Source organism: Gopherus flavomarginatus, chromosome 1, assembly GCF_025201925.1.
Source record: "Gopherus flavomarginatus isolate rGopFla2 chromosome 1, rGopFla2.mat.asm, whole genome shotgun sequence".
In the NCBI taxonomy this organism is placed as follows: domain Eukaryota; kingdom Metazoa; phylum Chordata; order Testudines; family Testudinidae; genus Gopherus; species Gopherus flavomarginatus.
In genome coordinates, this window is record NC_066617.1 from 46,206,997 (window position 1) to 46,223,333 (window position 16,337).

The window sequence follows — 16,337 nt, forward strand, 5'->3', positions numbered from 1 at the left end:
GTGGAAAAATCCGGATGTGTATTGACTACCGCACCCTAAACAGGCACACTACAGTTGATCAATACACCATGCCTCGAGTACAAGATGCCTTGGACTGTTTGCTGGGTAGTCAGTGGTTCTCTGTGTTGGATCTTCGGAGTGGATACTACCAGATCCCTCTGGGAGAAGAGGATAAGGAGAAGACAGCCTTCGTCTGCCCGTTAGGGTTCTACCAGTTCGAACGCATGCCACAAGGGATTTCTGGGGCCCCTGCCACATTTCAACGACTTATGGAAAAAGTCGTGGGAGACATGAATTTACTGCAGGTGTTAGTTTACTTGGATGACCTGATTGTGTTTGGAAGAACCCTGGAGGAACATGAAGAAAGACTTCTTAAAGTGCTCGATAGGTTGGAGGCATACGGTTTGAAGCTTTCAATCGATAAATGCCAGTTCTGCCAAACCTCAGTGAAGTATGTAGGTCACATCGTGTCCCAAGAGGGTGTGAGTACTGACCCCGATAAAATAGAAGCACTCACTACCTGGCCACATCCCAGTAACTACAGAGAACTCAAGACGTTTCTTGGATTTAGTGGCTACTACCGCAGATTTGTGAAGAACTATGCTACGATTGTAAAACCTCTGAATGATCTTACCAGGGGATACCAGTCCAACAAGAACAAATCTAAGACCCAGAATAAGCGGAGGCCTCCAAGGCCTCCTTTGCAGAGACACTATGGCCCCTTCGAACCATTTGGGCCGCGGTGGGATGAAAGATGTGAGAGGGCTTTTCGGGAAATCATTACTTGCCTAACTCATGCTCCCATCCTAGTCTTTGCTGACCCAAGCAAACCGTTTATCCTGCATACTGATGCCAGTTTGGAGGGTCTAGGAGCAGTACTGTATCAGGAAGTGGAAGGCAAACGCAAACCGGTAGCCTTTGCCAGCCGAGGACTGTCTGACAGTGAAACTCGCTACCCCATCCACAAGCTGGAGTTCTTGGCCTTGAAATGGGCCATCACTGAGAAATTTCGAGACTACTTGTACGGTGCTCAGTTCCAGGTGTGGACAGACAACAACCCACTGACCTATGTGTTAACAAGTGCTAAATTGGATGCTACAGGCCAGAGATGGGTGGCTGCCTTGGCTAGCTATGAGTTCAGCATTCAGTACCGATCAGGGAGAAGCAATGTAGATGCAGATGCCTTGTCCAGACGTCCGCAGGCACCTGATGTCGCTGTGATACCCACGGATGGCGTGAGAGCTATCTGCAGTGTGAGTCGCCGAGAGCCGGAGGCCCCTGAGAGCCTTCATGGATGTGTTGCTGAAGCTTTGGGCCTGCCCCCTGAATGCGTGCCTTCTGCTTCAGTGAACTATATTGCTTTGGACCAATCTCCCTTGCCCATGCTCAATGCAGCTGACTGGCAGGAAGCCCAGCTGCAAGATGTTGACATTTGTGATACACTACTTGCCAAAAGAGAGGGGCGAGGCCCAGCTGCGGTTGTCCCACCTACCCCAGAGGGTAAACTACTATTGAGAGAATGGACCAAACTGAAACTGATTCAGGGAGTGCTACACCGCGTGACCACAGACCCTCTACAAAAGCAACGGAATCAACTAGTGCTGCCAAAAGAGTACAGAGCCCTGGCCATGAGGGCCCTGCATGATGACTTTGGACATTTAGGGATGGAGAGGACCCTGGAACTTATCCGCAGTAGGTTCTATTGGCCTCGGATGGCCGGAGATGTTCGCAGAAAATGTGACACCTGCGCTCGATGTGTTCAAAGGAAAACTCTGCCCACAAGGGCCGCATATCTGAAGAACATCACCAGCAACAAACCTCTGGAGCTGGTTTGCATTGATTTCTTGTCCTTAGAAGTAGACAAGAGGAATATTGGGAACATTTTAGTAGTGACCGACCACTATACGCGATATGCACAGGCATACCCCACACGTGATCAGAAGGCCACTACTGTCGCTCGAGTACTGTGGGAAAAATATTTCTCAGTTTATGGATTCCCAGCCCGGATACACTCAGATCAGGGACGAGATTTTGAGAGTCACCTTCTGAAGGAGGTACTGAGGATAGCAGGTATTAAAAAGTCGAGGACAACGCCTTACCACCCACAAGGTGACCCTCAGCCAGAGAGGTTCAACCGAACCCTGTTGGATATGTTAGGGACTTTGCGGCCAGAGCAGAAGGCAACCTGGAGCCAACATGTTGCATTTCTGGTGCACGCCTACAATGCCACAAAGAACGATGCTACGGGGGTCACCCCATATCTCTTGATGTTTGGGCGAGAACCAAGACTACCCATAGATTTGTGCTTTGGTGTATCAGAGGATGGCGATAGCTATGAAACCCATCAGCAATATGTATCCCGACTACGAGAAAAGCTACGGGATGCTTATCACTTAGCTACATCTGCAGCTCGGAAGAACGCAGACCGCAACAAACAGCGATATGATGCTAGGGTGCGTCTGCAAGAGCTCCAGCCAGGGGACAGAGTCCTGCTGCGAAATTTGGGTATTGCTGGCAAGCACAAGATAGCTGACAGATGGAAGGCAATACCTTACTTAGTGATGGAAAAGCTAGGAGACCTGCCGGTCTACAAGATCAAACCTGAAGAGGGTCCAGGGCAGACCAAAACCGTGCACAGAAACCTTTTGCTTCCTGTGGGAGAATTGGTAGGCAGCCCTTATGAGATGGGCCACAACAGGGCAACTGGGCAGAACGAAGGTGCTGTACCAAAGCCGCCTTCCAACGTGGACAGCCGGCCTCCTGCAGCTAACCTACCCCTACTCAGCACATCTGACAGTGAGTCTGAGGAGGAAGACACAACCATGGTGTATCCTGGGATGAAGACAAGATTTCAGTCTCGATCCGCTGAATCAGAAGAGAGCACATCCTCTTCCGCCCTAAACCCTATGGCAGAAGTATTTAGGCCCATTCCTGACATCCCTGAGCCACTGGTGGGACCCCCGTGTAGTGACTTACACAGACTATTGGACAGTGGTGACATACAGATGGAGGATGTCCAGAGCACCTGCGACCCTCCACTGTTAGAACTAGAAATGCAGGGGCCTATGCCAGTATCTGAGGGGAACTCACAGGAAACCTCCCCATCCGTCACTCAAGAGGATGTCCCCTCTACCATAGCAACAGAGATTCTCAATAGGCGAGACAGGGTAATAAGACCAGTGAAACGATTAACTTACGATGCACCTGGGGTGATTAGTGAGGAGCCTATACATTTAGCACACAGGTTTGTGAAAGCTAAAGTGGGCTATCTAATGCCTTTTGGAGGGGACCAATAAGTTGGTATAGTAGGGAATGTGATTTGTCGGGACGACAAATTCTTGGCTGGGGGGAGGATGTAAGCAGAGTCAGGATAAGCTCTACACTGACATCTGGTGGAAAGAATTTCAGAGAGTGTATTTGCATAGGCACGCCCACCCTATCCCAGACTCCCAAGCTGTGGGACTGCTTGGTGACAAATTGCTCACCCTCAGTTGGGTGGTACTGGCTAGACATGGGACATGGGTTCCAAAACCCAGAGATTTGAGAGAGGCTGGGGACAGGTATCTGTGGCTGGTGGTGCAGTCGCCTTGTGGAGCCAGAAGCACCAGTTGCACCCCCTCCTCTCTCCACTGTGGAATGTCAGAGTTGATTTTTTTTTTATTCCTTTAAGAATTTAAATACAGGTTACTGAGCTGAAATCACTTTGGGCTAATGGTGCACTAGCACTGGGGCTCCCCTACTATGAGCTGGAATCACTAAGAGCTGAAAATCACTAAAAAGCTAAAATCACTGAGCTGAGAGCACTGAGTATGGTGCTAACTAGTGGGGAGCCCAAAGCTATACTGTGGACCAGAGCTGCTGGCGGAGTGGAGCAGTTTGTGGGGACGGCTGGAGCGGATCACGGGACAGCTGGTGGCAGCAGAGCGGCTGACAGAGCGGAGTAGCTGTGGGACGGGTGGAGCGGCCCACAGAGCGAGCGGAGCTGAGCAGTTTGCAGAGAGAACTGGAGCAGCTCATGGAGCAGAGCAGCTGGTGGAGCGGAGCAGTTTCTGAGGACGGCTGGAGGAGCAGCGTGGAGCGACTGGTAAAGCGGAGCAGTTCGTGGAGAAGGCGGAAGCAGAACCCACGGAGAGGCAGGGCAGTTGGCCCCGGACCACGTAAGGTGCCCCTTTCTATCCATGCTGGGGGGAGGGACCTCTACAGATAAACTCTCGAACTCTGGGGTGGCATTGACCAGAGACTTTTGGGTTGTTGGACTTTGGGGTGATTGGACTTAAAACCCTAAAGGGAAAAAGGACAGTGCCAAACGTACTTGGAGGTGGGTTTTTGTTTATGGTTTGTGTTATAACCCTGTTTGTGGTGTTTCTCCAATGGGATGCCGCATTAATTCCTTCCTTTATTAAAAGATTTTGCTACACTCAGACTCCGTGCTTGCGAGAGGGGAAGTATTGCCTCCTAGAGGCGCCCAGGGGGGTGTGGTATGTGAGTGTCCCAGGTCACTGGGTGGGGGCTCGAGCCGGTTATGCATTGTGTTACTGAAACAGAACCCCTGGATACTGAACCCGGCCCTTGTTGCTGCCAACTCAGAGGGGCAGAAGGGTTACATGAATATGTAACTCAGATCGATGTAGCTTAGATTTACTTCTCATGGGGTCCACACTATGCAATGTTGAAGGGAGATGCTCTCCCATCGACTCCCCCTACTCTTCTCAATCTAGTGGAATACAGGAATTGATGGGAGAGCGATCTGCAGTCAATTTAGCAGGGCCACCCAGAGGATTCAGAGGTCCTGGGGCAAAGCAATTTTGGGGGCCCCTTCCATTAAAAAATGTGCAATATTATACAATACTATATTCTCGTGGGGGCCCCTGTGGGGCCTGGGGCAAATTGCCCCACTTGCTCCCCCCCCCACGGGCAGCCCTGGGAAAAATAAACTTTCCGGATCTCGACACAAACCCAGTTTTGAGAAAACTTCTTTACAAGGTATCACTGGTTCTCAGCATCAGCTAGTGCTAAAAGACACTAAAGCTCATTAAAAGGGTTGGACAAATATTTTCCGTCAAAACTTTTTTTGGATCGAAAACTAGGGGTTTTTAAAAAGCAGAAAAAAATCATGGACAATGTCTGCTTTCCTTCAAAATTTGTTGTCCTTTTTTAGATTGAAAAGTTGAAATTAGTCTGCCAAAACCTGCATATGGTTTGGGGTTTCAGAAGTATTTGGCCAAATATTTGCTGCTTGCTGTGTTTGATTGTTTAAAGAAACAATAAAAAAATTCTGCTTTAAAAAAATCCAAAACTTTTGAATCACCTCAGCTTGTGACCAAAATCCTGAGCCCATCCAGTCACAGATTTTTCCAGGTTTCTGATACTCTGCTGGCTTCCTTGACTCATATCTGTCTCCATAACTTTGGGTTCATTTAGCTTAGAACATAAGAGCAGCCATACTGGGTCAAACCAAAGGTCCATCCAGCCCAGTGTCCTGTCTACCGACAATGGCCAATGCCAAGTGCTCCAGAGGGAGTGAACCAAACAGGTAATGATCAAGTGATCTCTCCCCTGCCATCCATCTCCACCCTCTGACAAACAGAGGCTAGATACACCATTCCTTACCCATCCTGGCTAATAGCCTGTAATGGACTTAACCTCCATGTATTTACCTGTTTCCTAGAGACTGGCTCCATGGGGTCCCTCACAAACTGGAGACAGTTATTGTGGGTTTGTCTTTAGTAAAGCTTATGTACATACTTCACGAACTGAGCATTTGAGCTTGTTCCAGAATCTAGGATGAGCTTATGTTGTGAAAACTGAAATGCTCAAAATAGCATATGCATGTAAATGGACACAGGGTGCTAAAATTAAATTAACCCAGGGGTTCTCAAACTGGGGGTCAGGACCCCTCAGGGGGTCACGAGGTTATTACTGGGGGTCACGAGCTGTCAGCCTCCACCTCAAGCCCCGCTTTGCCTTCAGCATTTATAATAGTGTTAAATATATAAAAAAGTGTTTTTAATTTATAAAAGGGCATCACACTCAGAGGTTTGCTATGTGAAAGGGAACACCAGTACAAAAGTTTGAGAACCACTGACTTTAACCACTTTGAAGCCTCAGGGAATGCAATGGAGGCACGGTCTCCCTTGGTAGGGTTGAGAAGGAGGAAGGTGGTGTAGGATATTGCTCTTCTCATGTGATCCCTCCCCCAGTGGCTAATTTTAAATGAAGCTACCCTCCCCTGACATGAATCTCCCTATGGCACTGAAATTAAATATAGACTATAATTTGGCATTTAAGAAGTGAAAGGGATGGTAGCCCTAATGGAAAAGCTAACAGCTTTGCTCTTGTGCAAGCCTCAAACTGCTGAATGAGCTTTAGGGTTGGGAAAGCTGTGCCTCCCAAACAGCCTGGCCCTGTCCCCTATCTGACCCCCACCCACTTCCTGCCCCCCCGACTGCCCGCTCCCCTTAGAGTCCCCGATCCATCCTGCTCCTTGTCCCCTCACCGTCCCCCAGAAACCCCCCAACCACCACCCCAGAACCCAACCCCTGCTCCCTGTCCCCTGACTGCCCCAACCCCTATCCACCCCCTGCTGAGTCCTGACAGACCCCCCCCAGAATGCCCATGATCCAACTCCCCTGTTCCCTTCCCCTGACCGCCCCCCCAACCTCTGCCCCCTCCCTGTCTCCTGACTGTCTCCGGGACTCCCTGCCCCTTATCCAACCTCCCAAGACCTGGCCCCTTACCCCCGGCTTCCCCCTCACCTGGCGCCTCAGTGCGCCGCATCCAGGAGTGTCCCTGAACAGCAGTGCAGCGTGGCTCCAGCGGGGCCTGAGCTCCTCCCTGCTCTGAGCTGTGCGGTAAAGGGGTGGGGCTGAGAGCTCCAGCGGGGCCTGAGCTCCCTCTGCTGGGCCTGGAGCTTGCAGCCCCGCCCCCTTACCACACGGCTTTAAGTGGGGAGGAGCTCAGGCCTCCCTGGAGCCATGCTGCACCACTATTCAGGGACCTGGATGCGCTGAGGCTCCGGGAGGGGGCGGCGGTGGGGTCGGGCCGGGGAGGGAACCTCAGCCATTCTCGTGGGGGCCCCTGTGGAGCCCGGGGCAAATTGTCTCACATGCCCTCCCCTCTGGGTGGCCCTGCAATTTAGCAGGTCTTCCCTAGACCTGCTAAATTGACTGCCGATGCATCAGTCACCACTTGTTGATCCCTGGTAAGTGTAGACAAGCCCTATGCTGATGTAAGTTTTCAGTGTAGACCAGCCTGTAGTAAGAGGAGGCCCTGAGATATAAACCTTGGTATCAGAGGCCCGGTATGAGGCCTAAGGCCTGACCTAAAGTAATGGTCAAGACTTTGCTAACATAAAGCAAAGTTAAGCTGGTGAGCCAGAGGCAGGCCCTGCTCACAGAAGCTGGCAAGGAAAGGGCTGATGCTGCAAAAAGAGACATACCTAAAAGGTACTGGACACCAGATATCAGAACATTCGCATACTTGTACACTCCACACAGATAACAAGGAACAGGCTGACCCTTCCCAATGACAGGGCCAAAAGGGTAATATGATGGATAGAGTTCTTTTGTTCGAACCAGCATGTACAAGGTGAGAGGCAGCACTTTACTACGTAGAGGGGTTGTACCTTGCTACATAGAGGGGTTGCACCTCAATGTGTAACTTGTTTGTACCTATCTATAAGAATGCATCCCTGGGGCAGTGTCTTTGTCCAGCCTAGGGGGCAGTGGAAAATCCCGCCACTGACTGAGCTGAGTCTATTGCCAGGGGGCACGTATTCAAAGTATGTCCTATAGAGTAAAGTCTAGTGGGAACTATCATTGTGCTTCGTTTGACAATAAACCTGGCTGAAGTGCCCTCATACCTTACTAGAGTCTGTGATCACTGGGGGTTTTCTTGGGGTCTGCTGAGTCAGCTATCACACAGAGCTGGAACAGCACACAGAGGGGGCACACGCACACAGCCGATTGATATCAACATTGAACAGAGCAGAGCATCACACCAACAGCATCTGACGACACAGCCCACAGATTCCAAGGCCAGAAATGACCGTTCTGATCTAGTCCTACTTCCTGTATAACACAGGCCGTAAAACTTCCCTAAAATAATTCCTAGAGCAGATCTTTAAGAAAAAAAAATCCAAACTTGAATTAAAAATTGTCACTGATGGAAAATCCACCACAACCCTCGGGAAATTGTTCATAAATTGTTCTAATGGTTACTTTCTGTCACTGTTAAAAATTTACACCTTAGGTAGGCCTGTGTATTTGTATATAGTTAAACACTGTTATCTGGAATCCAACTGTGTGTGATTTCCCCCATTACTAATGTTGTGTAGTGAGCAAAGATACTGTACTGCCATTCCTTATTTTAGTGGGTGGGGAAAGGAGATCATAGGAAATTACAGAGCTCTGAATTATTTGTCATTGAGGAGGAGGGGGATATACAAGGATTTTGTCAGTTGGGGAGGGGCTGGGATCCTTTTCAGAGACAGGAGGACGCTGATCCTTCGCTATCCTATCTGCCTTGCCCATCCCTATGACCCTACAATTTATGTTAAGAATACAATGTTGACAGACCCATTTTATTAATGTGTTTCTAGTTTCCCGGATCCCCACCGTGTTTTCCCTCGTATTCCAGATGCCCCTGAGCCATTTCGGGGAAGGCGGCTCCGCTCTGGCAGCCATCGCCGACTATCATGTATGGCGGATCCCCGCAGCATTGCGGGCTGTGCAGCCCTGCTGCTAGCCCATTGACTGTCCGTATCTAGGAGCGTTCCCGTTCCCTTGCGCAAGTCCCCCTGGAGAGCGAGGGCCCCTGGGCGGGACATTCCGGGAAAGTTCTCCCATCCAAGCAGCAGCACACACATAAGAGAGGCGGGATGGGGGTGTGTGTATGGGAGAGATGAGACGTCGCCAATGACGTCACGCCAGAAGGCCTTTTGCGATTGGCGGGAAGGAAAGGTTGTACCCCGAAGGTGACACTCGATTGGCTGGCGGCGGGGGGCGGCATCCCTTAGTTCCCCAAAATTCTGTTAATAGCGTGGCTGGGCAGTGATTCGGTTCCTTTGCGCAATCCTAGAGCCAGCTGCTCTGTTCTCCCCGTGTAAACCCCGCTCCGCTGGCAGGTAGGTGGTGCGGGGCGGGAGTTGGGCGCTGCATCCCTGCTGTGGGGTCCTGCCGCGGCAGGCGGCGGAGCCTTTCCCCAGGGGCCTACGCTCCCGGGTACCTCCAGGCCGCGCGTGGAGCTGTTCCTGCTGGCTCTGGGCTGGACCTTGGGGGCCGCTGCGCCCCGGACAGCCGGTGGGGCTCCCTGGGTCACTGCGGGACGGGGCTGTGGGAGTCGCCCCCCGCGTTCCGTGATTCCGCCCCGTGGGGGGGGGGCCTTGACAGCAGCAGCTTCTCGCTGTCTGGGAATGTGTCTCTGCCTCCGAGCCTGTCCCGCCGTGGTGGGTCGGGCAGACCAGGCTTTCAGCTCCCTCCTCGCTCCTCGGCACAGCGGGACTATTGAGGACACGTTTGCATCTTCCTTTCTGGCAACAAAGTAGCCACGTTTGTCCTCGGGGGGTGACCCTGGCAGTGAGCCTGACTTTTCCAGCTCGTGAGCTCTTTTCTGGCCAGTAATTTAGACTGACAGGGAGAAATCCATCGGAGAGAAAACTGCGAAGGAGATTAACTGCTCTTTTTAGCTGCATCTCTAGATCAGGGCTTACCTGCCGCCCCGTTCTAACCCGGGGAAAACAAGTTTGGAGCACATCATACGTCAGTTAGGAAGGAACTGTTCATGATCTCCGGCAAAGGTGTATGTGAATCTGAAAGTCTCCATTGATTTAAAAGCAGCAAAGAGTCCTGTGGCACCTTGTAGACTAACAGACGTTTTGGAGCACGAGCTTTCGTGGGTGAATACCCACTTCCTCATGTCATGCATCCAAGGAAGTGGGTATTCACCCACGAAAGCTCATGCTCCAAAACGTCTGTTAGCCTATAAGGTGCCACAGGACTCTGCTGCTTTTACAGATCCAGACTAACACGGCTACCCCTCTGATAATTGATTTAAAAAATCCCATGAGGGGAGGGATATAAAACCCATCGATCTGCTATTGCTCCAATTCGCAATTAAGATAAGTGTAACTGAAGGAGATTGTGGGGAAATTTTTTTTCTATATTTTCACTTTGCACTGGGTACCTGGCAGAATTCTTAGTTTTTTGTTAAAGATGCAGCTGGAAAAACAGAAATTGGCAGTACCACTTGAGGCAGGTATTGATAAATGAGAATGTTTAATTTCAAAACTAAATACTTTAAGTAATCATTTTTAAAAAATTGAAAACTCATGCTAATTTCATCAGTTTGTGGCACTAAAACTACCATTAGAAGCATAACCATATATTCAGTATACTTTAAAGAGTTGCTGTCAATTTAAAAATATGTTGTAAATGTACTATCTTTAACTTATCAAGTATCAGAGGGGTAGCTGTGTTAGTCTGGATCTGTAAAAGCAGCAAAGAATCCTGTGGCACCTTATAGACTAACAGACGTTTTGGAGCATGAGATTTCGTGGGTGAATACCCACTTCGTCTTTGCTGCTTATCTTTAACATAATTAATGCAGCTAAGATATTATAAGTAAGAATCTTTTTAAAACCCATCTTGCCAATCTTTGTATGCCTTGTACTTCTTTCAGCAAGGCCAGTGAATCAGTGAAGTCAACTTCGCTCTGACTTATTTTAGCAGTGTTGGATTTCAAAGGCTCCTGGGAATGTTTGTTTAAAAGCACCTCCTTTTAGTGGAACTCAAAAAAAAAAAAAAAAAGTTTCCACAATGTTTGTTTTTGGTCTGAGGTTTTATAAAATCTTGTTTTCAGGCCAAATTGAAGGTGAAAGTGTCCCTTTAGTAGACCAAATGTGAAAAATACAAGGACTGTACAAGCAGGAAAGAAGATATGATCCTTATCTCAGAATTTTGCATGCTCACTCTTCTCTCCCCCACCCCACCCAAACAAGCAAACAAAACCCTATCCCCATGTGACCCATAATCAGCCAGTTGTTAGTTTCTTGTGCAAGTGGGTCTTCATCAGGAAAGCTCCTGTGCTTGCAGGCATTCTATTCATAGGAAGGTACCATGTAAGTGAGTATTAAAAGATCATTTTACTTTTCATTTTGAAGTAGTTTTCTCTGATACTGTAGGATGCTCACTATGTATTTCTCTCTATAGCGCTGATCTTGCAAAGAATTACAGATACTCCTAACTTGAAGTCCATGAGCAGTCCCACTGGGTTTAAAGGGCCTTCGTATGCTTAAATATGTGCATAGGTCTTTGCAAAACTGGGGTCTAAGAGCTAGATTTTTCAAAGATGTTTAAATGCACGTAGGCATCTGGATCCAGATCCTCAAAGGTATTCAGGCATCTAAGTACCTTTTGGGGTTCTGGACCTTACTGTGGTTTTCAAAAGTGCCTAAGCACCTAATTCAGGTTGATTTAAATAGGGGTTGGGTGCCGAGGCATGCTTATGTAAATACCTTTAAAGAAATGGCCCAAGGGCATTTGTCATTGGTCATGTAGCACCTTTAACTCTACTTTATTGCTCTTTTATGAGTTAGTCTTTTTTTTTTTATCACTACACCAGTGATAAGGAAGATACTTATAAGATTTATAAGGTGGATGTTGATAAATTTTGACTCTTGCATATTTATACTGGTGACTCAGTCTAACTGGCATTTTTGCTTAAGCCTCCAGCACTGATTACAAGTACAGTAACTGGAATTAAGAACAATATACCTTGCACAGGAGTAAAAACTTTTTGATACAGCAATACTGGTGGTTTGATTTTTGTGAAGTAACCCAGCCAAAGCGAAGGGAAAACAAGACTTTGTGTTCTCTTACTGTTTCAGTTGCAGTTTACATTAGAGCACTTGTATTTGGTAATGAAAGTAAATTCAGGTTTCTCTTGCACAGGAAATCTGGGAATATTAGTACTATTAATCGGAAAATTGTGATAATTATTGCTAGGGTTGTGATCATTGTAGTGATTAGTAGCTGAGTGTGTTTTACAAAAGATTTCTAAAGAGACACAAACACAATGGCTTCTAAGCACCTTTATGAGCCTGGTATCGTTTTAACTACTTTCTTTGCTGCCATCAGGTTTTATCATGCTACGAACATTCAGAGACACAACTGGCAAGTTTGGGGTCCATCTTTTAAAGTGCCGTCACCATCATAAACCTGTACTGGCTATCAGGAGGGAAGATGTTAGTGTTTGGGAAAGAAGAGCACCTCTAGCACCAAAGCATGTTAAAGAGCTGACAAATCTGGGATACAAAGTCTTAGTACAACCATCAAACCGGAGAGCCATCCATGAAAAGGTAGGTTCTGCTGTGGTTCTTATTTAGATGAACAAAATGTAACATTGGTTTATTAATGATGATATTATAGCATTGAAGGATCTAAAGGATGTACATAATAGCGAACATATGTTATTAGCTATTCTGTTATGTATTACAAAAGGGGGTCATTCTTTCCCACTGACTAAAGCAATGGGAATAATTGGCTAGATCTGTAAGGCAATATTGATGCCTATTCATTGTTCTTTGTATTTTAGGTCTGTCCTGCCCTCCCCCAACCTTCCTGTCTTCTATTGTCTAAATTCTCAATAATTCTTTGCATAGGAACTTTGGGGTTTTATTTAATTCATGATGTCCTGTGTAACTGTTTGTCTTTTTCCTTGCTGCCTGCAGCGTATTTCCACTGATGCTGTGTATAGTTGTGACAGAGAAAAGCTGTGGCTTCCCCACCCCTACAATCCTGTTAATTCATCTGAGTTAAGTTGAAGTGATTGCAAAGCCCTGTTAAGATGCAGGCCATCATGTTTGAAGCCTTGCTAGCGGGCCATATTGTAGTCATGCTAGCCTGACTCTTAATGAGGCATTTGTTTTAAGCTAATGCAATTGTGACACATACTCTTTTTACTTATCAAATCAGGGTCTGTGAGAGGGAGGAATATAGTTGAAGGCAAAAAAACCAAAATACAATCTGCTGTCCACTTTAACTTTAACCAGATGTTTTAAGTAACAACCACATTTATACCAAAGATAACTTGCTTTGTGTAAGTCTATTGATATTTTGTTATGCTAATATTCAGCCTGGTCCCGCTGTCATTTGAAGTCAATGGGAGGTTGCCATCAACCTCAGTGGAAGCAGCATGATAGTATGGTTGAGTGGGTAAGGTACAGAGGTGGGAGCAGAAATCCTAGCCCTAGCTTTTGTAACCCACTATATGACCGTGAACAAACCGCCCAATTTCTGTGTCTTAGTTGCTCCATCTTAGAATGGGGATTGAGATGCTTTACCCACTTTTGAAGGAATGAAAACCTCTATAACCTATTTATTACTAGTAATAAGATGGGCTGAATTCTGCCTCCAGGTTCAATCCTATGCTATCCCAATGAAACAATCCTTTTATGTAGTGTGACCGGGATCCCAGGGGAGCCATGCTGAGATTGCTCAATTAGGCCAAACTGTGAAGAATGGGGCAGGCAGTCCCACCAGATATGTTATTCTGATATTTAGATTCACAAAGCCAGCAACAAAACAGCTTTTACAATACCTTACCAGTTACCCAGAAGCAAAAAATACAGTTCCCTTAAAGCAACCCAGCCTTGAGCTCACACCCAGGCAGTGAAGTCAGAGATGATGAGGATTACTAAAAATCTTGTTCATCATATAAAACAATGCCATACGAATGCCTATCTCACTTCCAGGTAACATTGTAAAAAAGAAGTGAGCAGCATGATCTCCTCCTGTAAAAGTAAACTTGTTTGTCTGAGTGATTGGCAGAATAAGAAGTAGGACTGAGTGGAATTGTATGCTCTAAAATTTTACATTGTTTTGTTTTTGAATTTTTTTGGTACATAATTCTACGTATCTAAGTTCAACTTTCGTGGTAGAGATTGCACTACAGAAATTGTATTAGGTGAATTGAAAAATACTGTTTCTTTTTTACGGTGCAGATATTTGTAATAGAATATAAAGTGTACAGTGCTCACTTTATATTTTTTGTTGTAATTGAAATCCATATATTTGAAAATGTAGAAAACATCCAAAATATTTAAATAAATGGTATTCTGTTGTTTAACAGTGCGATTAATTGTGATTAATTTGTTTAATCGCTTGACAGCCCTAATACAAATCCAAGCTCTTAAACTCTAAAATAAGTTTGTTTAGTAACAGGCCTTAACTTGTTTCTGTATCTTTCTGCTTCATAAGTTCTTTTAAGTCTGCCTTTGTTTTTTCTGCATTAATATTGAAGAATGAAAGTGTTTCTTAATACTCTGTTTACAGGATTATATAAAAGCAGGAGGCATTATTCAGGAAGATATTTCTGAGGCATCTCTGATTGTGGGAGTGAAGAGACCTCCAGAGGATAAATTAATTCCTAAGAAGAACTATGCATTCTTCTCTCACACTATTAAAGCCCAAGAGGCAAACATGTCTCTACTGGATGAAATTCTAAGAAAGGTAAATATTGTAGTAAGAAAGATCAGTGACTGTTACCACAATGTAAAAAACAGGATTATGCATACAGTACATTGGAAGGTAACCTGAATAGTCATAGATATTTGAGCTTGCTTTTCATGATACAATAATAGAAAGTCTGAACTCTCCACAGTTGTTGTTGTTGTTGTTGTTTTGTTGTTTTAAGAGATGCATTTAATTTTTTAAAGCTGTTTATATTGATTCTCTTAACCTATAATATGGAAATAATCAGAGGGTATTGTATATCCAAACACCAGCTGTAGGGTATCTACTATACATCACTTAGATATGGGTTAGAACATATTGCTGCATTACAACATTTATGTTCTATGCTTCTATTTTTATTCCTGAGGGAAATAAAAATTTCGTACACTATTTTAAAATTCTGCAAATTTTATTTGTCAATAAATAAATGTGTTGGCTCTAGCATGGCAGTGGGGAGCACAGGCCACTGGCTGCATGGAGGTGGGAGATCACCCTGCAACCCCATCCCCTAGAACATATTCCTGGCAATGAGGCTGCACCTGACCCTGACGCAGCTTAAGGGCTGGGTCTGCCCCAAAACCCCCCCAGGGCCCTGCCCCTCTTGCCAAGTGCAAGAAGTGTGGGTAGGCAGGCTCAGCCCAGCAGGATCTAAGTGTGGAGGGGCTTAGTGTGAAGGATCCAGATGTGAGGTGAGAGGGATCTGTGTGGGGCAGTCAGTGTGGGTGGCTCAGTGGGGGTCCAGATGCAGGGGGTTCTGGGTACAGGGGCATGGGACTTTGCAGGGGGCTTCAAGTGAAGGTGGTTGGGACTCAGCAGGGAGGCTCTGGGTGGGTGTGTGTGTGGCTCAGCGGCAGGGTTGGGTGCTGGGGGAGTGGGGCTTTGTAGGGTGAGGGTCCAGGTCCCCTGACTGCTCCACCACCACCCCCTGACAGGCACTCACCGGCAGCGGCAGAAAGCAGAGCAGCCTGGCCCCAGCCCGCTCCACTCCACCAGCTGCAGCGCTCCACTTCCCGCCGTCGGTGAGTGTGGGGAGGTTGGGGAAAGGATGCCCCCCACACTCAACTGCGGTGGGGAGTGGAGCAACGTGGCCTCAGCCCGCTTCGCTTTCCTTGCCCTGGCCCCAGCTGTGTCTCTGGGGGGCAGTTGGGAAAAGGTCCTGCACTCACCTGCGGCGGGAAGTGGAGCACAACGGCTGGGAACTGGCAGAAGGGAGCTGGCTGGGGTTGGGCTGCTCCGCTTCCCGCCACTGGTGAGTGCTGAGGGTGTCCTTTCCCCAACCTCCCTGCACTCACTGGTTGCAGGAAGTGGAACGACGCAGCCCCAGCCCGGTCCACTCTGCCACCTCCCAGCCGCGGGACTCCACTTCCCACCCCCCATATTCGCCTGCGGTGGGAAGTGGAGCGCTGCGGCTGGGAGCTGGCAGAGTGGAGCGGGCTGGGGCCGGGCTGCTCCGCTTCTGCTGCTGCTGGTGGGTGGGTGTGTGTGTGTGTGTGTGTGGGGGGGGGTGTCCCTTCTCCCAAGCCCGCTCCCCCGAGTGATACGGCTGGGGCTGGGGCGAGGGAAGCAGAACTGGCCGCTCCTGGCCCCCTGCTAAACCCCCAGGCCACTCTGGGACTGCGGGGCCCCCAAAAGTGCCCCCCCCAGACTCGGGGAGGGGGAGAGCCCCTGACTGCCCCCGAAACCCTCTGCCCCTTATTGAACCCCTCGACCTGGCCTGGCACCCTTAACATGCTGCTCAAAGCAGTGTCAGAGCTTTACTACCTTGTATGTGAACCTGTGTTATATTGGGGTAGAGGTGTATGTGAAAGAGGTCGCCAGTACAAGAGT

General features: G+C 47.7%; 2 protein-coding genes across 3 annotated transcripts in view; both read left to right on the forward strand.

Annotated features, from left to right (window-relative positions):
• Positions 1 to 1,964: 1,964 nt before the first annotated feature.
• Positions 1,965 to 16,337, forward strand: part of LOC127042848 (uncharacterized) — a 394,053-nt gene continuing 379,680 nt past the window's right edge. The window contains exon 1 of the mRNA XM_050936321.1: positions 1,965 to 4,162. Within this exon, the coding sequence (XP_050792278.1) occupies positions 2,151 to 3,296 (1,146 nt within the window). The 5' untranslated portion in view covers positions 1,965 to 2,150 and the 3' untranslated portion in view covers positions 3,297 to 4,162. The remainder of the gene's footprint in view (positions 4,163 to 16,337) is intronic.
• The window catches only part of AASS (aminoadipate-semialdehyde synthase), a 52,216-nt gene continuing 44,880 nt past the window's right edge, over positions 9,002 to 16,337 (forward strand). Inside the window, exons 1-4 of one of the 2 annotated variants that reach the window (XM_050936111.1) lie at positions 9,002 to 9,124; positions 10,212 to 10,254; positions 12,135 to 12,355; positions 14,331 to 14,507. In XM_050936111.1, the coding sequence (XP_050792068.1) occupies positions 10,212 to 10,254; positions 12,135 to 12,355; positions 14,331 to 14,507 (441 nt within the window). In that variant the 5' untranslated portion in view covers positions 9,002 to 9,124. The remainder of the gene's footprint in view (positions 9,125 to 10,211; positions 10,255 to 12,134; positions 12,356 to 14,330; positions 14,508 to 16,337) is intronic. The other variant, XM_050936112.1, reaches the window with a different exon arrangement.